General features: G+C 35.4%; 1 protein-coding gene across 3 annotated transcripts in view; it reads left to right on the forward strand.

The window, feature by feature from the left end:
- Positions 1-26,029, forward strand: part of GRB14 (growth factor receptor bound protein 14) — a 66,270-nt gene that overhangs the window by 6,710 nt on the left and 33,531 nt on the right. For 2 of the 3 annotated variants that reach the window (XM_040561502.1, XM_040561503.1), the window contains exon 3: positions 13,018-13,185. In XM_040561502.1, the coding sequence (XP_040417436.1) occupies positions 13,123-13,185 (63 nt within the window). In that variant the 5' untranslated portion in view covers positions 13,018-13,122. Of the gene's footprint in view, positions 1-10,496; positions 10,586-13,017; positions 13,186-26,029 lie in introns of all 3 variants that reach the window. The other variant, XM_040561501.1, reaches the window with a different exon arrangement.

Raw genomic sequence — 26,029 nt, forward strand, 5'->3', positions numbered from 1 at the left:
AACTCATCCTTTTGTCTCTAATTAAGATCAAAATGGATATTACTAGGGAAAAATGTTACTTGTAAAAAAATATATAATTTTCTGTTCATTAGTATACTTTCAGCTTTCTTCGGTCAAATGACCTAAAACCATGTTACTATAGTTATGAAAGCTTTCTTTTTAAGTCTTTCTGAAAACAAAGCCTGAATCATTTGCACTGGAGTGACAGTTCTTGCCCTGCTCAAGGATAAGCCAGAAAGTGTTTCATCACAAAAGTAGTTCAAGGTAATTAGTGCCTTGTTTCTTTAAGTTCAATTAGAAGTGCAAAAATAAAACTCAAGTGAATCTCAAGGTGAAGAACACTCAATTCTTTGGTATAATATCTTGCCTCTTTTGTCTTTCTTGATGTTCTAAACAAGTAGATATTTTTATCATTTAGAATCCAAATATACTCCCACAATGTTCCTTCTTGGAAATCAATTATATAAAAAACCTCAAATACATATTTGATTGTAGTGAAACGTCACTTCCCTTTTTGCATTACAAAGATTTTCATGTGAAGCTCTTTGGAAAAGAAGAACTGAGGGGAACTTCATGGCAAGGAAAATATGTTTCTTTAAATGTGTGCTATTCCAAGTTTTTGATTTATATTGAGCTTTGACTGTTATAATCAGAGTACCATTTTTTTATAGTTGTAATTTAGGGTCTTTTAGTGTACCCTCTTGAAACCTTATCCTTGAAAAATTTACAGATAATTCTATTAACAGACGTAAATTGCTAAGTATCTGGTACTTAAACTTTTTAATGACAGATTTTTTTGGCTAAAATACCTGTTTCCTATTGACTTTTGAACAATACAAAAACACAATTTCATTGATATGTATTAATTCATGAATGTCCAAGCAAGTACTTGCTGATAAATTAATCTGGAGTATATCATTTATAATATTGGCTAACTTTGGTGTTCATTTAATGCTTTTAGAATTTATTTTGGAAATCAGAATAAATTTTTATTTTCTGTTTTTTATACTATGGTAAGATTTATTCTGGGTAAATAAATGAGTGCTTACTAGTATAATTATGTTGGTATGTACAAACTGTGTTGGCAAGGTCTAATTTGTGCTTGTGTTTCCTCATAGTAGCCATTTTCGACTTCCATTTTCAAATTTTGAAGGACAGGAGCTTTCTCATGTTTGTTTTCCATACTCTTAGAGCTGTCAAGTGAATAATTCTTTTGTTTGTTCTTACAATGCAAAGTATGCCTTAACATCTAATGTGTGTTTTGGGCAGATGAAGGAAAAAAAACCCATCCTGTTAGGATGGGGAGACAAAGTGGTGAGCCATTTGCATCTCTTCTTAGTCAATTCCACTTACCTTGTCTGTGCACGGTACTCTGTCTGAACACCCTAAATTTATTAGTTCTGGAAGATCACGCCTTAGGTACCCATCATTACTTTTATATATTTGGTTTCAAATGCTTGTATTAGATGTAAGGAGGTCTGGAAACCTTGGTTTAAATAGCATTACTCCAGGATCTGCACTATTTTTAACTGCCTTAGGGTTGAAATATCTTTTCCAACCAAAGATTAATTAGTTAAATTTACTCTATAATTCCAGTCTGTCTGTTTCTTGCTGGACTTCTTTCCAGGCTGGAGAGCATTGCACATATCCACTGGTACCAGTTCTTAATCTTTTTTCCTTCCAGCTCCTAAACATATATCTGTTCCTGCTATGTCTTCCCCTTAAATTACACAAAAGACTTTCAGTTTGAGAGGCACAAGGGAAGAGGAAAAGTCTTTCCAACCAATTTACAGATTAGCAGAAAAAAATATCCTACACAGAACCAACTTAAAGAGCTCAAGGTTTTTATCTGAAGTCTCTAATAGGAGACTTGATTCAGTTGGACTTTTTTTTTTTGCAGTGACTTAGCTGGAGGTTTTAGCTCTAGTTTCCATACTCTGTTCTTTGTTTAAATGGCTGTTCCCTCTCACCAAAGAAGGATTTATTGCTATTACATTAGGTTAAAATTACTTAGAGCCTTATTACAACTTGCTGTTTTAGTGCACGCACCCTATAAGCTTTGACCAGTCATCTCAAAATGGTGACAGAAAGTCACAGGTTTATATAAGCAAGAATCAGGAGGCAGAGTTGAAAAATTTCTTATTTTAGCAATAAAGAATGTTGCCTGGTTTATATTCAGGTGGCATAGCATAAGCTGTCTGAAACATCACCTTGGCAAAACTTCGGAATAATCCCATGTTTAAGTCTTGTCTTTTTCTTTTTGTAGTTTATTTTATCTTCTTTCTGTTGGTTCATTCATTATTGTATCTTTCTTATGGAGAAAAGAAATTGCTTTCTGTCAGACTTCATATCAACCATCAATGTTATTACAAATTAACCTTGTACTTTGTTACTGTCCAAAAACAACCCAAGCAAAGACTCCAAACATTCTAACTTTACAAAAATAACATGTCTTTCCCCCTCCCCATTTCTAATAAACAAGCAAACAAGGTCACTCTAACTTTGCTGGTTACTAGGATATTGCTCCTACCCCTTTAATTCACTTATATCAGGTGAAAGTCAGGCTTAAATTTTCCCCTATTTATAGCTTGATAAAACAAAAAAATCATCAGCACTGTCAGAGGTTTTGGTCTTCTTTTTTCCAGTGTTTGTCAGATTGGAATGATTTTGATCATTCTTTTGATTTTGATTATTTTGGGCTTCATCTGCCTGAAAGTCAAAACTGAAATTTCTTATCTTTTCTGGTAGGACTGTTTTCTCAGTACAAGAAACTGCCTCTTCTATCCCATCCAGAAAGTTGTATTTGGAATAAGAAAATTCTGGTAGATTGCAATAGATCTAATTTGTTGTGTAGAAAACCTCTGCAAATTTGTAAACTCTGGTTCTTCAAAAATTTATGCTTTGGTATTCATCTCCTGAATTCTGAGTTCACTACCTGGTGCTGTGGTCCCATGATCTCTCTAAAGAACCATGTAATCACAAGGTCACTGAAGCAGGCAATGATAAAAACAGTCTCTATTTCTTTGAATATAGAAGAGACTTGCCAGTCAAGGCCCGCTGAAACTGCAGGGAACTTCTGCTTCAACATTGCTGAATTACTTCTGATAACTTAGTTTTATTGACTTTGGCTTTAAAAGATTAAACTCTGACTGTTCAGCAGCCTGAACCCTCATAATTTTCAGGAGGGAAGGAGATGTGGTAGATGCTAAGACTGTTCTTTCTCATAAGCATTCCCGGGAATGGGTACATTTATGTGAAGTCAGACTGGAGAACTGAGATGGTTAGGTCATTCTGTATCAGCTCTGTACCTTTCATGGACAGATACATGATTAAATACGTATTTTCTAGGCAGATATTTTTCCGGGTGGCTTCTCATTAGTGGCATTGTCAGTAAGTGATACCATTGGGTGGGGGATGCAAGACTTCAGTTAAACAACAGAAAGCTAATGGCATCTTCCCTTTATGGAGCACTGTCTGAGCTGTCTTTCAATCCAAACAGATAAACATTCCCGTCTGACTTCAAGACATTCATAATTTTGTATCATCTATTCTAGATTATGATTAAGATGCATATTGAAAAATTATGTGGTTTGCTGTTTAAAGTCCTGACTTCTGTTGCTTTTTGAAGCAATACTATTCACAAAGTATTGAGAAATTTTCTATTCCCCACAAGATTGTTTTTAAAATCTTAAAAGACTTAAACACCAATGTTTTTAAACTGAAATTCTAAACACGTATGCTTATGTCTGCATTTGTGTGAGAGCTCCATAGATCATTTTCTCGTTTTATTGCCACAGCAGTTTCCATTTTCAATAAGATGAAAATAAGACTGTCTCATGTGCTTTTGTGTTTCTTTTATTTTTCCTTCATTTTTTTTCCACTCGGTTTTGTCATCTTGCCTTATAAAACCTCTGTGGTCCTGTTCTGATCTGCATTCGTCATCTCATTGACTAGTATTGTAAACACCTGCTGGATTTTGTGTACAAATTAAGGCTGGTGAAGGGTCGAGAGAATAAATCTTATGGGGAGCAGCTGAGGGAACAGGGGTTGTTTAGCCTAGAGAAGAGGAGGCTTGGGGAGACCCTATTGTAAAACTACCTCAAAGGAGATTGTAGCTAGGTAGGTATCTGTCTCTTCTCCCAAGCAACAAGCAATAGAACAAGAGGAAATGGCCTCACGTTGAGCAGGCTTAGGTTGGATATTAGGAAAAAATTCTTCATTGAGAGGGTTGTGCAGCATTGGAACAGGCAGCCCGGGGAACTGGGTTGAGTCACCATCCCTGGAGATATTCAGAAGGTGTAGATGTGGTGCTTAGGGACATCGTTTAGTGGTAGATTTGGCAGTGCTAGGTTAATGGTTGGACTTGATGATTTTGGAGGTGTTCTCCAACCTAAATGATTCTGTGATTTCATATTCTGCTAATTTTATAATGAAAACAGTTTAACAGTTACATACTATTGAATGAGATGAGAGTTGTCAGTGATGAATGGTTAAATTACCTGAAATGCGACAGGTTTGGTGAAGCTGGCAACTCAGATGTTTCTTATTGAGTAATCATGTGATTACTGTCAGGTTTATTCCTTTCACCTCCTTTGAATTAGAAGCTTTGCAACAGCTGGAGAAAGCACTACGTAGTTTACCATAAATTTTACTCTACAGAAACTAATGTAAGACGATAAAAATACTTGTATTTAAACATACTAAAATGTTGTCATCCCCTAGTGTTGGGGTATTAACTAATTATATATTATATATATATGTATATAATATATATATATTATAATATTAAATTAAGAGTGGAGCTCAAACTCAGATTAATTTCTGTTAGGAGTTTTAGTATGGTTATTAGCATAACTTTGGATTGTTGCAGTTAAGACGTTTGGAGAGTTATTTGTTCAAATTAGAACTTGAGAACTACGGAAAACAAAGTGAGGAATATCACCATTACACAATTCTCTGTGTAAATGTTGCTACAATACAAATAATTTAAATTTCGAGTACACAAAATGTACCTTCACATAAACATCAATGTTAAACCTGGTTAGTTTTCACCAGGTGGAATTAACTTCGTATTGCATATTAAATAGTCTTAAATATTTGTGATCAGTAAAATGATTTTCTATTCATTATACATGTGTATCTTCCTGTCAGCTATTTTCAACAGATTGCTGAAGCCTTGCTTGTTCTGCGATGTGATAACTCTAGAGCCACTAGTACAGTATTTGTTTTGTTTTTCCAAATTTTTGCTTTATGATCTTCTTACTCTTTGCAGTGGTAATGTTTATGTATGCTATGCCATAAAAAAATCAGGTAAAATCCTGTAATGATAAGTGGGAGATGACAGTTGACCACTGGCCATATTCTCCTTGTTTGTCTTGAACTTGTTTAAAGCTGTTACTTCTGAGGGAATTAGTTCCTTTATGACTGCCTTCAATTTGGGAATGAAGATAAAGGGAAATCTTCAAGACAGCATACTTAAGTATGCCTCTCATGTTAGAGTCCTGATGGGAGTCACCTCAAATGGGAAGATTAAAAAAAATGCTAATCAGGCCAAAGAAAATTTTTCAAGAAGGGCAGTTGTGGGAGGAGGATTTAAAAGGGAGAAGAAATTAGACCTCTGCTCCAATAACAGCATGAACTTTCTTTTCTCCTGCTTCAGTCGCAGAACATTCATTTGCAGCTAATCAGCTCATATTTTAGCCCAATAGCATTCATGATATTTAATACTTAAATCTCAAGAGAGAAATGTAGATCGGTTATCTTAGAGGTGTGCCTGTGCTTCTAATTAGTGTACTGATGGATTGTGCCTGCCTATTCTGGTAGGTATGCATATGCTGCACACTGGTATGTCTCTCTGTTTGCTTCTTAAGTTAATATATCCACAAAAAAACAAGATATAGTAGATTGCCTTGTGATCAGAATTGGATTTTTTCAACAAGTGTATTCTTGGGCTATAAATAGCCTTTTTATTACTTATGTTATGATAACTCCTGTTACTGATTACATTAAGGCCTCGAGTTTGTGAGCAGCTGCAGGCACTTGATAATGACACAGAAATGGTATCAAATGTTGAGAAAACAGGCTGGAAGTTTGTTCACTAGAATTCACTGCTATATAGTGAGGGGAAGCTTGTACAGTGTGGGGGTTTTCTTATGACTTAGTTGACAGAACTTTGTTATCAGTATGTGTTTCAATTTGTTTTGAACTTATTGATTGCAGAAATAGGTAGGTGAAAAGCTTTGCAAGAACTGTTTGTGTAACAAGGGTTTCACAAGTTTGTAAGAATTTATGAGGATGGAAAAATGCATTATGCTCTTTGATACTGTGAAATTTAGAGCTGCATTAATGAATAGTGTTCAGCTTTTTGCCATTGTTCTTAAAATGTGAACATTTCCATAATCACAAATTATGGAGCTAAATAATGTGGTAAGAGGAGATTATTTTTTTTCCAAGCTGGTATGATCATTATTATTAGGCTTTCTCCAACATAACTGAGCCCCACCCTGAGTAGGGTGTTGTAGCATTATGATACAGGAGTATGCTGCTCCATTTTGGTAGGCAAACAGGATGGATCCTCACGTCATTTCTCTCTAGTACAATTATTACTTGTTAGGTCTAAAGGAAAACTGTACATATCCTGATTTTCAAACTTTAACTTTGTTTCCTTATCTTTAATTTTTGACTGTTTGTACTTAATATTTATGTCTGTTGGTTCTCATTAAGCTATATTTCTGAAGGTGTTTTTTTTTTTTTAATTGAGAATTTTCTCAAAGTATGGGGTTTTTGTGTTTGTATGTGTGTGACAGGAAGTAACAGTTGTCTAGTTTCAGGTTATGCTGGTAAGCTGTTTTACTTCTTTAGGGTTGTGTTAAGATTTGTGAGATGTTCATTTTCTAGGTAGAAACCGAATCTATCAGTTAGGGTCGACCTGGGAGAAAGCAAGGTAATCTGGACTTCTCAGACAGGGAAAAGACAATGCTTTGTAGAGCTGAAGATTAAGGGTCTTGCTTGTGATGCTGAAGATGAAGGTTTAAATCCTTTCATCAGTTTGAAGTGATCTGGATAGGAAGGCCTTGCTCTAAGTAGAGCAAATCTGTCTTTCTCTGGTGTTTTAATAACCAATAATTTTGAAAAAAAAAAAAAAAAAAGAGTTCACAGTTTAAAAAAAATAACTTGTAGTATTCTGAAAGGTGCTAGTATATGATTAGTCGCTTTTGTAATGATAAATCCGTTTAAGCTTATTGTATTCAGGTAACTAGAGAACATGGGACTTTCAAAGGAAGCTTGTGGGTTGTCACCTCTGGGCAACTCACTGGGTGATGAGATTCACTTTTACCCAAGTGTCCGCAAAACTACTCATTGGTATGATCTTCAGACAGGATACTCCTCGTTCATGGAAATCAGGAGCAACCAAGAAAAAGGTTCGTTCTGTGTGTTTTTTTTTTTTTTTTTTTTTTTTTTTTTTTGAAATAAGATCAAAAAGGAGTTGAAAGGATTTTGGAAAAGTGCTCCTTTTCAGTTACTTCTTATAAAATTTTGTACTTTATCCTTTGTACTTCTGCCCATGAGACAATGACCTTATTAAATAACATTGAAGATTAAACATTAATACAAGTCAAGTATCATAACTTTGTTCTTTTCTACCAGGCATTTGGCAATCAGATAGAAGATTTATAGTATGAAAGATAAAGTCAGTCTTGTAACATTCCTGCTATGCTTGGGCAGTAGCTGGCAAAAGTGGATGGCAGGAATAGAATTTATGGAAAACTGGAATTTTTAACTACTTACTGTGTCAATCAAGCTGTATAGAAGATATAAGATACTCTAAAGCAATAGTTCACCGGAACTGCTGAAGGATGAACTAATAATAGTTGGGTGTTCCTTTTCCCAAATCCGGAATGAATTTATAAACGGCAATTACTCAGCTTTTCAGGCCCAAATAAAGGGGATTTGTAGGATAACTGCAAATAAGCAATATATACATTGCTGGAGAGGAAAGGAATGAATAGGTCTAGGCTTTTTCTAGAGAGCTACTGTGGAGAAGTGATGGAAAAATTACTCCCAGTTTTTGTATTTGGGGCTTATGCATCGGTACAAACCTTATATGATTGTTATCCACTTTTAAAACTCTTCCAGGAGCATTACAGTTTTGAATTAGGATTTGTATTTACCTAAGTATGAAAATCGCCATGTGGGAAGTTACTCATATCGACTCCTCTAAATAAGATTTAAGAGAATATTTACTGTTGTGACTCTGAGATAAAACACATTTCCAATTCAGTCTAAGCAGTCTGAACATACAGTGAAGAAAATACATTGTTTGAGGAGCTTCCTCACTTGCATGACTGACTGCTGTCATTGGTTGATTTCTGTGTAGCAGATACTAACAAGGCGTCTGCTTTTCAAATGAAAGTAGCTCCTTCAGAACAGGAACATATGGAGAGAGTAAAACTGAAGCCAGTGATTCAGTTGTAGCACAAGAAGCTGCCTTACGTATCTTTGTCCGCTCACTTTCTTCCTGCAACATGTTCTGGTTGCTAAATGCATTTTCCTTTGAAAAACTAAGACTTGATAAGAAAAGTGTTTTCTAATACAACCAGTTTGTAATCTTGAGTGTCAATAGTGTCTGAGAATTTTTATCCGAGAATCTGGTTTTGTGTATGTGTAAGGGTCAGTTTGACCCATAACTATAACCAGGAGGAAGAAGGAAGCTGACGAATGGGTTAGTAATTCAGGGACAGCATTAAAAAGGAGTTCAGAGTTTGTGCAGTACATGCTGCTTTGCCAGCAAAAGAACAGCAATCCACTGAGGACTATGAAATGACAAATTTGGAGATGGCTTTTCAGTGCAGGGTTTAGGATCTGCAGTTATCTTGCTTTGCCATTAAACTGCTCCATCGTGGCGCGTTCTTTGTAATGCCTACCTCATACATGGAAAGGCTGAAAGAGGAAGAACTGAATCTATGAATTGTGCTAGTTCTGTTTTTTTTTTTTTAAATTATTTTTATTTTTAAGCACATTATTCTCAAAATAGAAGTATAAAATAGGTGGATAATTGTATGAAGAGACAGAAAAAGAGAGATGACGGTGCAAACTTCACTGTGAAATCCCTAGATAAGTTATGTGTATGTTGCTTTACAGGTAATATAGTCTGTTCTAAAGCAATCGTTTCTGCATAGAATCAGTTATTATCAACCCTCTAAGAGGGTGCACTGTATGCTCTGTTTTGAGGAACAAGACCTTGTTAAGTTTCTTTGTGTAAGGGACTACAGGAATAGAAAGGCTCACATCACTTTGAAGCATTTTTTTTTTCCTGTGGGATAGTCCTATTTCAGCTGGAAAAAAAAAAAAGTTATTTGATAAACCTATGCAAGAAATACCCTATATATGTTTCCACGGTCATATTGATGGTATAACTGATTCTTGCTCTAGTAGAGTGACACAAGTCACCATTTGTGCCAAGCAGACATGAACACAAATGCAGACTGTACAACAAATAACCTACCTGGCTTCACATTGGTCTTGTGTAATAATCTTCTGATTTAGCTTAAAGGAAAAATGAGTATAAAAAAGTAGTGTCAAAGTGTGTGTTTTTTTTTTTTTTTTTTTAAGACCTTAATGAATTTATGTTTTCTGGGTTTTATTTTTTCATCTACAGAGGCAAAGGCTGTCTCTGCTTTGCTTGTTACTTATAAATGCCCACATTCCTGTTATGTCTGCCAGAGCCAGGAATAAAATCAGCTGTTGTGACTCCATATCCAGTGCCTTAAGTACAACACTGACCTTCCTCTGCTAGCAGGATATCTGTGTTACATATGTTGTTATAAAGCATGTATTTGGAGCTGCTAACTCTTACTAAGAGCTGTTCAGTTCTTATCCACTCAATTTAGTCATGCTTTCTTTAGTGGCAAGAAGTAGAAATTGTTTATATTTTGAAGTATCTAAAAAGTATCTGAAGAGTGTTTTTAGAACTGTATCTGGTAACTGAGTGACAAAAATAGGAGTGAAAAGCTGCATAAACAAATTCATTTTTACAGAGCTCTCAAACAAGTGAGCTGGATCTGATTTCCTTCTTGTCCACCAGAATTGTTTGCATACTTGTCATGGACAAGCCAAGTCTTTTACCTGTAGAAAAGAAAGTGATTATGTATGTTTGCCTGAAGGCATAATTGGCTTTCAGAGCCGTTTTGTAGCTCACATCTATCAACTTGGCTTTCAGATGGTGAACTGACTCTGCAAGGCTTGCCCTCAGAAGTTGAAATGTCATTAAAAAAATAATAAATTATTAACTCAGTGTATGTGTTTGGAAATGTAAGAGTTGAAAGTATTTCTTGATGTTCCTTTTAGTATCTTTGGTGCATCTGATGTGTACTGTCATTAGTAAATGACTGTAGAATTTTCTCTGTTGTTGTTTAAAATCAAATCAGATCTCAATATTGGCTTTTTTAAACAAAAGTCAGACACAACACTTAGGTGTTTGCTTACTTTCCAAATAGGTCTGACCTGTATATCTGGCTGGAGAAGATAAAATATAGATAGTCTCACTGAGGAAAATAATTCCCTGCTTCACCTTGCAGACAAATAGGTCAGTATTATTCATAGAACATAAAGCTGCATGTGCTTTTGAAGAGACAAGGACCTTCAATACCCAGGGGTAAGAAAAAAAGGCTTGGGCTATTTTTGTTTCTTTCCCAATAAAGCCACTAATGCAGTGCACCAAGATTTACAATTACTGTTTCCCAAACTTATCTTTTTTCCTTGGATCTTATGGAAAAAAAAACATAAGGGGAATTTTTTAGTCTAGTGCTGCAAATATGTACATGTATAATATTCCTGGGAGTAGAATTCCTACAGGATCAGGCTCTGGTACTGCAAGTTGTTTTCTGAATCTTACAGCAAAATTTTGAAGTCATGTTATAAAATCTTGAGAATATGTGCTCATAGGAAATAAAAGCTGTGTGCCTGAAAGGTAAAAACCTAATTGCAAACATGTATCATAGCCATCCCTAGTGGAAAAGAATGTTACAGAATTAACACAATTATTCTGGAGATCATGTTTATTCTTCTAATTTCTCAAAACAATCTTAAGAGTTTTGGACTGGAACTTCAGAGAGAAAAATAGAAGTAAATAAGTGTATAGTATGTAATATCTAGAAGATTGATTACTATGAATTTGCTGCTGCTATAGACTCGATATAAAATGAGTCAAATTTAAAACTGAATGCTTATTATTGAGACATGAAAATGGCTAATATCTCCTGTATTTTTCACTGATTTGATGGCTTTATTAAAAGCTCTTTACTTAAAGCTAACTGAACAAGGATTAAATGTCTGTCTCCAAACAAATTCTCTTTATTACTTGGCATGAGTTTCTTGTCATTTTTTTCACCCTGTATGTCACAGCCACGGACAACAGGTTTTGAAAATTTAGGAAAATATTTGTCTTTACTTCCTATTCTTTGCTAGTGATTTGTTACTATCTGAGCTGCAGGTAAAAATACCAACGAATTGCAAGTTGTGTTTTTGGGGAGAGAGTGTTTTGTTGTTGTTGCTCTAGTTTTTCTTGTGTTTATGGAGTTTATCTTGTTCATCAACAGAATATACCTGAAATCTACTGATTTTTAGGATTCAGGAAGGTAATCTAGCACAGGAATAAATGTTTTGAATCTATGAAATCTAAAGTATCTGACTGGTACCACTAATTTGTTATGTAGTTTTGTCACTTACAAAACTCTCACAACAGCAAATTACACTAAATCACATTGTTAATCTTTAAATTGCTGGTATGTAATTTCTTATGTCCGGGAGCCAAGACACATTTTGAGATTACTAAAGGGTGTGTTTGTCTCCAATTAGGAAAAAACACTATCAATGTGTTAAGGTGAATTGTGGCATGGGTTGTTTTTAATATTTTCCAGATCAGTTCTCAACACCTCTAGGATGTCTAATTAATGAGATGTGTACTAAATAGTTTCTTTGGAGTAACTTTCTATGAAACTATAGTAGTCTGCATAACTGGTATCTTATTTTTTGAAATGTTACAAATGTTTGATATGAAGCATTTTGCAGAACGACTGCAGCCTTAACCTATGGTGAGCAAAGTTTTTGATATGAACTGCTTGATGAAGAATTGTAAGACAAATATCCGATATCACAGTTCTAACATATTTAATTATTTGGTTTACAACAGAATTTTGCTTACTCATGCTGCATAAAAACAGAATAGAAAACTTATTTCTGCTATTAAGCATGACCCTTAGAAAAGATTATAGATTACCTCATGTAAGCAATGAAGAAATTTTTTTGACATAAAAGGAAAGAAAAAACTCAGACTTTCTTGGTTGAGATTAAGCAGATTAATGAAACCAGACTTTTTATTGAGATATTTAATGCATAAAGTAAATATGTGAGTGGGGGTGATCAACAACTTGAATTGATAAAATACTCAGTCCTGTAACATTTTACCTACCACTTTTCCAAGCCTTTGTGTTGCAAAGGTAGAAATTGCATTACTTTAAAAGGGGATTTTTGCCTCTGCTTTGAATAAAGATGTTTCTTTGATAAAGAAATGTGGAATGGATTCAGTGCACCTATTCTTATGCTCAGTTACCTTCCTGAAACTATCAGGAGCTCCTATCAGGAGCACTGATAAAGAAGCTTATTTTATTTGGTGAAAGAGACCAGGAAAAAAACATTGCTGCTGTAACCATTAGGGGTGGTTATAAAATGCTAGAATACAATCTTCAACAATTTGGTTTTCTTTTTTTTTTTTTTTGGACAGTGAAGACAGGATTCTGTGTGATAGAAATGCGTGCTGTTGTGCTTGTTTTTATAGACAGAGATATCAGTGTGGGCCTTCCCAAGGACAGAAGACAAGTTTCTAAGCTCTTTGGTTGGTTGATTCCTGGTTAGTCCTACCCCAGGGCCTTATGTAATTGCCTTGGAGTAGGACTGGATTCAGATAAACAGAGTGACATTAACTGTGTTCTTGCTCTTTTCTTTGCGCTGACTCTACAGGATTTGGGTTATGAGAAGTTAGGCTTCAAGGAATATTGCAAAGTACTTAGTTCTGTTTCATGTTACCACCTGAGTGAAGGTTGTCAAGTTCTAAGAAAAGCAGACATGAGTTTGTCTTCAAGAAGAGTGACATTGCCTGCAGTTATGCCAATAACTCTGCAGAAACGGGTATGGCATTTAAATCAGTCTTGTAACTAACTTTATTTTGAGTTGATAATGCATTTGCTTAGTGTAAATAAACAGTGTTTTAAATAAATATAGCTATATTTATCTTCTATTTTTCTTGTGTAATAACTTTTCTTTTCTGATATACATGTGAACATAATATTCATTTATATGTATATAGTTATATATTTTTGTTACTGTGCGTTTTTCTCTGTCATAATTCTGTAATTTATGGAAGAAATTTGATTATAGATTAATGTAGTTCTTAAATATGAAGTATTGTTGCATTTCAGAATATTGAAATATACCTCTGTAAAAGGATACAGTACTGATCTTAATGAAAGATAACTGGAGTCCGCTTATACAGATTTCTGACCAGCTTTAAACACAACATACTTCTTTCTCACCCTCTCTGGCTGGCATCTTAGTAGTGGATGGTTCATCATGTACTTAGCAGGCTACAGTGCTGGTATAGCTGGCTTTTTTTTCTTTAATCTCACTAAAACGTGGAAATAATAAAAAATCATTACGCCTATGTACATTAGGGTTGCCTAGTGTAACTCTGTGCATTGGGGATGTCTGTAAAGTTAAAATACACATGATGTATGGCAATATAAATCTCCATTATGCTATTAAATGGTTCTCATCAGCAGTTTACATAGAACACAGCATATACTTCTTATGGCATAGGTCCAGTGAGGCTAAAATAGTATACGAATGCTTAGCTGTTACTGATTTAGGATTTCTTGTTCTTTCAGATTACTTTATCACTTGAGTTGCAGAGGAAGCCCGTGAACATGCAGTTTCAGTGCTATCTTAATTACATGGTCATATATAACTTTTCTGGTATAGTAACTTTCCTTTCAGATTCAGATATGTGCAAGATTTGTAAGAGATATACTGTATAAGAGCACTCTACAGAAATGATCTTTTAAAAAAAAATTGAAGTTTAGCTTCTCAGCTCTCATTCTTCCAACCCTGTGGTTCCCTGCCCTTCCTTTCTCCCTGCCTCCCAGTCCCCCTGCTCCTGCCTCAAATCTTCAGTTGTCATAGTTTTATTTTCAGCTGTTATTTGGTTATCTGTATGTTAGGAAGATGAAGGTCTTTGTTCCTGCAGTGTGTAGTTGTATTGGACTCCTCTGGTATGCACAGAGCAGTGCATGGTGCTATGTGGGAGGAGAGAGATGTATAACTTCACTCAATCTAACATTCTGAAGGCTAGGAAACTCAATTTTAACTGTACTGTATATTTTAATGGATTGCGTTTCATTTTTTGCTGTTGAGAGATGAGCATCATTCTCTAAGCAAACTTAGAGTTTTGCAGTTCTCTACTAAGGCATGGTGAGTAAGATAGTTTTCTGTGCATTCTCTCCTATTTTAAAACACAAATATTTTCACACTACTATCAAATGACCTATTGGCTTTACTTCTTTTATCTGTGTGCTTTGCAAGCCCAAAATAAAAATATCGGATGTGGGAGGAGGAAGCAGCACAGGATGTTGAGTTAGGTAGGTAGGCATTGGATTGCACACAGTTGCAAAAGTTCTCAGAGGTGTGTATCCTCCCTGAGGGCTCACTGTATGCCAAATTTGTGTCCTGTTTTTGCTCATGATGTTTATATTTGTGTCAGTAGAATTCCCTGCAAATGTATCTCCTCTCTCCATTCACAAGGTTCTTTTTGTTACTTCTATAGCACTACCCTAATTCCTGGAACTGGAATACTACAGGGAAGGAAGGCAGGCAGGAAGCAGACAAGAAAGAGGCTAGCTTGTAAGGGATAGTATGTGTGCATGCATGCATGCACATGTGTGAATTTGTTTCTTGTGGACATTAGAAACATAGAAATACAATTCAGTCATAAACTATTATTCTTGTATGTAGTGCCTTCAAATCAATTTCTCCAGATACTGCTTTTAAATAGTATTTCTGTTAGACACTGAAATTGCAGTGCTTTAAGTAAAAGGTGATCTTCAATTTCTATTTTCTATAATGTAAGAAGAACCTGGGCATTGGCAATATAAAAATGTTATTTTAGTACTGCATTGTCAAGAGAAAATTCAGCATTAGTTCATAAGGTAATATTTTAGGCTATTGGTCATCCTCAATAATTATTTCTTTAATATAAGCATCAGTGTTTATGTAAGAAGTCTAGTTTAATTACGGTACTGAAAGAATCTTTTTTTCCTCCCTCACAAAAAGTGACATTTTTTATTATTAATGTGATAATCTGGCTGTTATGCCAGTTTCTTGAATGTTTTTTTCATTTTCATTCCAAGTAACTATTATGTTTTGTCAATTTTTTTTAACTTTTTTTATTTTAAAATCAGGAAAGAAGTATGTATCATAGTTGATCTATTTTATTCTTAAGTAATATATTTTTAACTAAAGCTACAGGGCCTCATTAGATTCCAAGGGGTCTTTTCACACAGGCAGAAAAATGAGTTGCTTAATAAGCATGGGGAATTATGCATATCGAACATTATTAAAACCAGTTTTATAGTGTTTATATAGACTAGACATATAATTAATCCAACAGTTAAAGTGTCTTTTTTAATCTTTTGTGTGAATAACTCTTTACTCTTATAAAAATGTTTTTAAGAAATTAGATTTAAAAGGTCATAATGCGTTCAAAACAATGTTTTACAGTCAGTTACAAATCACTTATTTATTCAAGATAAAAGTCTGCAGGTCTGCTAGACTTGTTGTGTGATAAGTAGAAGAGTACTTAAGTGGCTGATGTTGGATGCAAGGTGTATAAACAGAATCGTTTTTTTCACAGCAGTTGGGAACTTCCTAGAACACTAGGTCACACAATGTTGGAAGGCCTTTTGTACACAGGTAGTACGCATTGCAGCTGAATAATTTCTAGTGATTCTTGAAGAGATCGCATAGTTTCTTTTTAATGGAAGAAATATTAGATTGAATAGTTAGAAGAATAAATTGAATATGAGAAGAATGATTAGAAAATGAGCATTTGGTTTAGATTGCATGCTTATGACAATCCTGGATTTGAGCAGTTTTCAAGATTCTCTTGGATCTTTCTTCCATCTATTTTTTCTGGCCTGAAATCACACACTGCTTTAATGAACACCCACCGCTCCTGCCAAGCAGAAATGGTCACTTAAGCCAAATTGTATTGAGAATTATCAATGTCTGTCTGCAAGGCTAGGAGTGTGAAAGTAATTTCTCAGTTTTGCATTTGGGTTCCCTGAGATGAAAGGCCAATGTGCTAATCCAGGAATTTTACATAAATACACTTTAAGTGATATGGTAATGGTGCCATTAAATGGAAATATCTGGAGACAGACAAAGCATTCATGTATGCAGCATCTCCTCATAAGGACAGTTTGAAAAAATAGTCATTCAGAGATGCATAAACACCACCCATACCCTCTTTCTCTTTTTTACAATGTAATAAAAGAAAGAGTAACATCCTACAAAGATGTGAAAACACATGAGAAAAGTAAGAGATGGGTTTGACTGTGCTGTAAAGACTTTGGGAACAGTCGTCAGAAAAAGTGATGGTTGAGGTGAAGCATTTTGAATCGCTGTTATATCTTATTTTTAATGGGATGTTTTTCTTCATGACTTGCTGGGAGGTGTGAGAGAAAATATTGGGAATAACCACTAGGTAAAGTAATACAATGGGCCTGACCGGAAATTCAGTATAGATTTAATGATCTTATTTAAATTACTGGGTTATAGCATCTAGATGTACTGATACTGGATGTGCAGAGTTTGATACAAATAGTAAAAGTTTTAAGCCTGAAGAAGGGTTGAGGAGCAGAAATACATGTATGTATATATATATATCTATAGGAATGGGCAGAGACACAAACTCAATGCAGGAGATGGATAGTTTCTTTTTGAAAGAAGTTTGTTTAAAATTGCCAAAAGGGGAAGCTAGTATGTAGTCTCAAGGAAAGGTCTTGTCACCTTTGTGGCAAGTAACATGTACTAAGATAGCTGCGCGTATTTCCTCTTGATAATACATAAAAACTGCATGGAACTATTTCTGTAGGTGCTTACCTCTTGCCTCAGATGTTTGTCTTAGGGAACATACAAATTTCATGTAAGCTATGAAAGGATCATCTGCCTCAGATTCAGTCATCTGTCATACTGTAGTTGCAGATATTAAGTTACCTGTTCATGACAGACTGACGTGATTTTGGAAGTTCAGTTTGTGGATGATAAGGAAGGAGAAGGGAGGCACAGTAGCATTTTCTCTTTGTGGAAGAGGTCTGGTTACGCCTCATTAAGCCCAGGAACTGTTAAGGAGAGAGCTACTGACAGGGCCTCCTTAGGGGAAATGTCACAGCGCTTTTTCTGAGGAAGGTTTTGGCCAAGCAAATCTAGATCTGATCCTATACTTTAGGAAGGTTCTGGGACCAATTTTTGCTTTGAGAATGCATTCTTTGTTCTCAAACAGTCACGCACCACTTGACCAGTCATACTTATTGGTTTCATGTTCTTAGAAGCAGTAAATTTTTTGTTCTGTATCAAAATGATCCCACAACATATAAATGAAACCAAAATGGGACTAACTTTACTGAGGGGGGTGGAGTGGGAAGGTGTGGGGGTAGGGGGACCCTACCCTGTGATACTCCAGTCCCTATGAGCAATCAAATTTATATAATATTTTTTTATACAAAACCATCAATGATCTTGGAATTTAAAATGCATACCACTATGTTGCATATTGCCATGAAAGTTAGGTGTGTGTGTGTGTGTATAAGAGAGTGAATGAGTGTGCAGAGCTTTTAGAAAGTCTTTTAAAACCTTAGTGGTTTAATACACTTGGTCATTAGTTGTCCCTTGTATAGTATGACAAGGTTTAGAGGCACAATTAACGTTGCACTCTGTCTCCTCTCTGTCTTCAGTGCTTGAACAGACCTTTGATACGTTTTTCAGTTTCTTCTTGCCTTCTTTGAACATCTAACATCCTTCATACAGTAACCAAGGAAATTGGCTGTGTTTAGTGCCCTACTCTGCTCATAATCCTTTTCTGTTGGCAGAAAATCCTTTGGAGGAAGAAAAAAAAAACAACAAAAAACCCCAGCTTTTTCATCAATTGAAGAAAGTACTTGGCCATTCTCTAGCTCTGAACTTTAGTCTCCTCTTGAATAAATTAGGCTTCAAGAAGTCAGAACTTGACCTTCAGACTGTATTACTCAGCCCTGAAGTGTATCAAGAGCCATTGCCAAATAGTTATTTCTACTGGTAGTAAATCCTTTATTTATTATGCTGCACTGTTTGTGAAGGGAGAAACTTAACAAACAGCACACTAGGTACTAGTGACAGTCCTATGCTAAAAATCAAATTTTCCATACTGATGTTACACGTCTTTTGTGTGTGCCTTTCAGCGTGCTATGATACATAAGCAAATACCTGAAAAATAGAAGATTTTATTTACTTTTTGATAAAATAGAGAAATACTAATATGTACAAAGAAAATGTGTCACCTTGCACCAAGGAATTACTCAGATCCGAGCTCTCTTGCTTCCTTATTTCCATGCTATTGCTGTGGGTACTGCCATGCTCCGCACAGCCCAACTCCTTGTTTTTCTGCCTTTGAGTCAGGAACGGAGGCAGGACCCATCCCAACAAAATGCCAGCTGCCTTAAGGACTTAAAAAAAAAAAAAAAAAAAAAAAAAAAACTTATGACTGTATGATCAAAACTTTTGAATCAACATAAATTTATTCTAACACTGAAGATTTTACCTTGCTTCCAGTCCATCTTAGTCTCTTACAATTGGCATTGTCTTCCTGAACCTTCTTTTTCAAAGTTGCATGTATTCAGTTGCTTTCAATCCTTTATTTATGATTACATATTTCAGAGCAACTTGTTTTCCCTAGCTTAAAGTAGTTACATGAGAAGAGATTTATTCTGGTACAGTGTATAATGGGTGCCTAGGGAACAGTAAAAAATAAGTCAAACTTTTTAAGAATACATACCCAGCTTTTTGAGCCAGAGTTGCAAAGTCTGTTTGTGTGTTTGCTTAAGAAGTGGAAGTTTTACTGGGTGTGAGGCTCTGAACCCATACAGACTCAAAGAGATGAGGAGTCTTTTACTCCTCATTTGTATTCTATCCAGTAACATATTTCATCTCCTCTCTCTGGCACATCATAAGCTCTGGGAGGTCTTGGACTACTTACTTATAGCTCTACCAGTACACATGCTGGGACTTCAAAAAATGTTAACCTGGGGAGTCATCCTTTGTTTAATATGCATTGCACTTTCCTGAGGTTAAAACTTCGTACTGCTTGTTTCTTTGCAGATACCTTTCCCATTTGGCACCACTAAAAATCTTAGGAGGGACTGGAGGAAGCGTTCAGCTGACATCTGTAGTGCTTTTCCTTTATTTCGTACTGGAATCCTCTTTCTCTTTTGCTCAGCATACTGTGCTTTCTTTGCAGTCTTTTTCATTACTCTTCTTGAATGTTGTATCATTTCTACCTCCAACCTCTGCCCTAAAATAACATCATGCTTTCTTCTTGGACTGCTTAGGCTTATTTTCTAAACCAGTTAATTCCCTTCTCCAAGATTTTAGCAATTAAATGGTATCTAGACTGAATAGCAGTTGGAGTCCTCTGCTTGTCTTGTATTAGCATAACAGCCAGACATAAGTAGCTCATCAAATTATCCACCAGCTGCGTATGCAAGCTCTGTGTTGTTGATTTTCCTTCAGTTGTATTGATTTTAACTATTGTTGGATTGGTGTCTGTCACCACACTTCTGAGTATCCTGTTTGATAAGACTGCTATATGTATTTTGTGTTATGAGCATTCTATGATGATCTGAACGTGGACTGTGTATGGTAAAAAGAAACAGCCAGACAGCCCAGAAGACCTCTGGACGTAGGTCATCTCTTCACATGCTGTGATAAAAAATGTACCGGTGACTTCTCAGTCCTCTTGTGTGATTGAAGACTGTTCAGTCTACATACCTCATTTTCCTTTTAGAACACATGGTTACAGGTAAATATTGTCAAAATATATTGAATTACCGAAATGATTAGTTTCTATTACAACATCATCCTTTTAAAATATTCTTTTTGTTCCACTTGTTTTCATGACTGTTTTGCATTAGATGACTATCAAGTTTTGGCCTTTAATACAGGAACTAAATTCCATGCCCAGGTGCTCCCTGTAGTGGCTTGGATTTGTCAGCAAAATTTGCCGACACATCTGTATTAATGTGACAGTGTCTAGTTGAAGGTTTTACATGGTTTGAGTAGGCTTGCTAGCTTTATTACAGGATTTACACTTTATTTGGATTTTATGCCTTGGCTTCAGGGAGCAATACTATATGAATGAAATGAAAGATGTTTGAAACTGCTGAAGGATAAAACATCCTGTCAGAATAACTATTCTACAGCAGTCACACCTTGCTGTTATATACCAACAGTGACTAGAAACAGATGCCCAGAGACAGTACTGGGCTGCGAGATTGCTGTAGTCTGACCCAGCAGAGCAGTTTTCATCATTGAAATTTACCAATTCAATTACCAAATGGCAAAGTACTTGGAACAGGTTGCCCAAGGATGCTGTGGAGTTACCGTCGTTGGGGGTGTTTAAGGAAAGGTTAGAGGTGGTACTTAGGGACATGGTTTAGTGAATGATATTGGTGGTAGAGTGGATGGTTGGACCAGATGATCTTGGAGGTCTTTTCCAACCTTAATGATACTGTGATTCTGTGGTTTTAAACCAACTGTTTAGTATGATGGATTAACCTACATAGCCTTTGTCATATTTGCTCTCAACATTGCTTGTACCACTCTAGAAATTCTGTGAAAATTTCCAAACTGAATTTTCTTAAGCTGAAAACCTAAAACTCGGTCTTATTGAGTCTACAGCCTTTTTTCCTCTAGTGACCTCCAAGAGAATACTTAAGTAATAAAGGCAATGACAAAGGTATTCTTAGACTTGAAGCTGTGTTGTAGTTCAAGCCAGAACTTTTTGTATGAAACAAATTATTTAGAGTCTTAGTCTTCCTCTGCTTCAGCAAGAGAGATGCTCTGCTAAGAAACCAGCAACATAGCGTGAAAACCCTGGTAGAAACAATAGGTACTTCTTTTTATAGCTAGTATCTCTTCAGAAACATAGAGTGCAGCCAGAATGTGGCAGTAACAGATTTGCTTTCTCTTGTGCTGGAACACAGCATTCTATTTATCTCTGACAAGCGAAGGATATGTTGGACAAACTGAACTATTAAATACAGAAAGCCTCATTTAAATAATGTTAACGCTTTGACACAAATATGGACAAGCTAGTCAAACATAAGACTGATAACTTTCTGCCCTTAACTTTGTTGTACACAGAAAACAAAAAACACAGGTGTATTTTAGTGGCTTTATATAAAAAATTCATTTCTCCCCTGATCTTTGTATATGACTTCTTTGGAAGGTGCAGTAGTACATCGATAATTTCTACCATACTTCTAGTTTGAAGGGATAAAGAACACTGGTGCTTTGAGAACCATTTTTATTTCCTGTTCATTTTCCATTTCACAAACATTTTTTTAAAATGAAATATGGAAGTTCCTCCTTCAAGTCAGATTCTTTGAATCTTCTAGTATAATATTTCAATCCCCTCCCTCTTTTTAAGTCTTGTTCATCTAACCGTATATTTGTCCATATGGTAAGTATATTCTGAGTGGTGTTATGGTGTGCAGTAAAATATAATGTTGTGTATTATTATTAAATATATAAAGCTATGTAAAGTTGAGACAGCAGTTGATGTAGAAGTAAAGGACTTAAGATGCTAAGTAGCATAAGTTTACTAATAGGACTAGTAAGCTGTTCATTTCCACCTATCTAACCTGTTATGTTAGCACTAAATTAACTTTTAATTAAAAAAGTTTGCTTGAAAGTATGCTGTTATTAGCCCTAATGCAATAATCAAGTCCAGTCTGAATGTTGTCTTCGAATCAACCCATAGTTTTTAAACATTTGTCATGAAGGACTTGGATACAGGGGAAAAATATGGAACCCTTAGCCACCAGCAAGATGACTTTTGTACCCTGCTAGTAATTTTAGCAATTATCTATGCATTTTGTGTGAAATATTAAGGGAGCTCTCAGTGAAGATAGTGGGTCATAGAGCATGTACATTTAGCCTAAGTAACTTAAGCTTTGTACTGTGAACTGTATTGGCTGGACATACTGAACAAGAGCGTGGAGATTTTGACGCTAAGACGTGTAGTGGTGCATAGGTAGAGGAGAGAATAGCCTGCATACGAATGTACTTGTTCTAAAGTTGGATTATGTCATGTTCTCCAATGAATTTTAAAATTACTTTTCCTTGGTTAGAGAATTCTACTAAAGCTTCGCTGGCTTATTTTTCTTTTTATACTTATTTTTAGTGTATAGGAAGATACAGAACTGTAATTGAGATCTACATGTCTATGTACTGGGTTTAAATTAACCAGGGGTCCATATGTACCATGCACTGAGATTGAGAAGTGATCTACATTTGACTAGTTGTCTGTAAGTAAGAGGTACATGGAAGACAGAAATTGGGAAAATTCTACCTTTCTCAGGGCCAAGGTGATTTTTAGATACCTCTTTGTCAGATGTTAATATACACATTTAGCATTGCTCAGTCATATAATGAAAAATAACAAAGACTCATTTTTATCATGGCTTGTAAGACATGGGTTCTCCACTCTGATTCAGAGGTTAGCATGAGTGAGAGTCTGAATTTGCTTGACTGTAACCAGCCATTCTGAAAATGAACGATTCATTTTAAATTTACCTTTATCCTGCAGTCTTTAACTCCATGAGTGTTCAATCTTCATGATAGGTATTCTTTTCAAGGACTTTGGAAAAGTTATTGATGCCAATCAATGTGAATTGCATTAAATCACCGAGATTTTTCAGAAGTATGGTGATTACTGTAAACCATTCTACTAACTGCTGTGAACAAGATAAAGAAAATTTTAATAGAGTGGATTTTTTCTAGGAAGAGACAAAGTAGGTATGGTTAGTAGATCCTTACCTATCTGCCTGACAACAGGGTGTCACAAATTCACAATGCAACACCCCAAAATTAATCTGCTGCAACGTTCCTTGTGTAGCAGATGGTCTTTTCCTCTTTCCCAGGCCTCAACAGAAGTTTGTATGCCATCTTCATCAGATGAAGGAAGAGATGGAGTCTCAGCCTCCATTTATGTTAGGATAGACTGAGGTTTGCCATTTAAGTTTCTTTACATTTTAGAGTGTATAACCTTATTTTAACTGTTTGTTTGCTTTTTCATTTCCAGTTTCCCTTCTTTTTAAAGTATGAGTTTGATTTCACATGTAAAGAGTAGATCTGGGAATATAATCCTCCAAAGTCATTGTGAATAATTAATGCAAATAAATCATTTAGCTACTCTGCAGTGTGTTTATCTTGTATAAGTGATCCTTTGTCTGCTGAATCATCTAGCAAACCTGCTAATTTTCTTTGATTTCTGCTATTCCATGGAATTCTATTTGATTTTTTTGTCAATGATGTTTAAATTCCCTCACAGTTTCCTAGTTATTCATACACATATTACCAGTTGTACTTGAAACGCCTCTTTAGCTGCTCTTGTTTGGAATCTCCATCTTGAAAAAAAAAAAAAAAAATCACAAAACAACCCCCCCCAAAAAAAACCCACAACCAAGAGAGGCAGAATATTTTGAGACTCTGTATTTAAATAAATTGCCCCGTACTCCCCCTCCACTTTATTTATAAATTTTGTGCATTTTTTAAGGGCTTTATTGTGGTTTTTACTTCACTTTGCATTTTTTACTCTTGCTTTGCTTCTTTGTGGTGAATGCTGGTGATGGTGACGAATCTTTCACTTGCAGTGTTTAATCTGTATGTTATTTACTATTGCGATTCCTACTTACAGTACACTGAACTTCACAGTGTAATTTTTGGTATTTAGTGGTCTAATTATAGTAACTTTTTGAGCAAAGTTTCATATAACTATAGCTAATAGTTAAGAATAATCTTTTTTTCTCTAAAAACAGTTGCACTATGAGTTAATTGTCCGAAGCGTGGAAGTTGCTTTCTCTAGACCTTGCCTTTTGTTCAGTTTTATAAGAAATTCTGAAATATTTTATAACTTTTTTTTTGCTTCTGTTGACCAATATTGTAAAAGTGTATGTATAAACTTCAGGATTAAATAATGATATTTATATTTTAACTCTCTTGCTGTCTTTCAAACCTTGTTTCTCTTCAGTCTTACTGACGTTGTCTTTGAGATGATTGCTTGTCAGCATTGTCCTCATTCTGCCATTTTTTTTAACATCATAATGTGATTGTCATAACCTTCGTTTGAAAGAACTTTGGTATATTTTTGCACATAGCTTATTATAATTTGTAGATCTGCATAATTTAACCTCCCTTTTTATAATACAACATATTTACACATCTAAAGCAGTAGTCATATGAGGAAGTCTAAGTGCTTTACAAATCTTAATGTGTTCAATTTGTTACCCTGCTGTACAGAAACAGATTTCATTTCCCTTGCCCCATTTTATAAAAAGGAAACTGAGGGACTAATATTGACTTGCCCAAATTCAGATGAAAAATTCCTATTTTGAAACTCAGAATAGGACCTTTTTTGTGTACAGTAAATCTCAAATATTTTTGTTACTTCTCCATATTGCTGTTCAGATTCTTGTGTGCATGTGTGATTTTTCCATTCATAGAATGGTCAGTCTCATGCTGGATTGCGCAGGACAATGCTAAGAGTCAAGAAAAGGGGGGTGATTGTATGGGCTCAATGGTATAGGTGATTGCCAGATTGCCATAGTGATTTGTCAGAGGGCTTTCATAGAAAATGAACAAAAATTGTTTTAGTTGATAATGTGCCTATTACCATGAATTTAAACATTTTTGAGTACCTTCTAACATAATATCCTAACAATGTTTGTTTGGTAGATCTTGAAAAAATTCAATGTGTTTTAGGTCATGGTAGGAAAAATAGGCAATTTTCCTAGACTTTGTACTTCCTTTCTTTGCACCATGGTTTCATTGCAAGACAGACTTAATTAATTATTAGTACATTTAAATCTTTGGTGCTTTTTGTGGGACCTTAACTCAATCTGTCCATAACAGATAAATGTGTACAAAGTTTACTTTTGGTCACTTGGGAGAGCAGTTATTCCTCCTTCAGGAAGCTACTTCCTTCTTTGGTATTTTCAGTCATTGTTTTCTCTTAACTTATGTTCAGTTTTGTTAAGTACAAGGTGCTCAACTTCCCCTTTAAAGGGATTGATGGTCCTACTGTAAAAGATGATGGTTTCATTTGGTTTCATTTCATTTCATGTCACTTCTAGAGCGTCCAGTCTACCTATCTTGGCTGTTTTTTAATCAATTTTCTGTTGTGTACCTTGAGAAGAAAGCAAGGCATTTTAGAACATCAGAGCTAGAGAATAGAAAATGTTGCTGGCAGGCTGATCTTAAAATTTCCCTTCCAGAGGTTGATAGGAATAAAGGGAGTCCATGCATGATAGAGATTTGAAGTCTAATGTTCATGTCACTTAAGCTACTGGCTATATATGTTTCTGTATAGGAAGTGTTCCTTATGCCTCTTGAAGCTATACTCTCTTTCAGGTAAGAAGTCAGGATTCACTGTAAACAGATTTTCACATAAGTTTGTTCCAGATTTGCCTTCTTCCCCCATGTACATGCTTTCCGGTAATTGTCCCTAATCAGTGGATGACAGTTCGTGCCTGCCCAGTTGTACACATTGACAAATCTGCACAGAAATCATGCAGTGTCTTGTGAACCATCCTTCAGAAGAGAGGGGACATCACAGGGACATCTACAGGACAAATCTTTGAAAGCTCATGATGTGGCAATGGAGTAT

The sequence above is a fragment of the Cygnus olor genome, chromosome 6 (assembly GCF_009769625.2).
Source record: "Cygnus olor isolate bCygOlo1 chromosome 6, bCygOlo1.pri.v2, whole genome shotgun sequence".
Lineage (NCBI taxonomy): Eukaryota > Metazoa > Chordata > Aves > Anseriformes > Anatidae > Cygnus > Cygnus olor.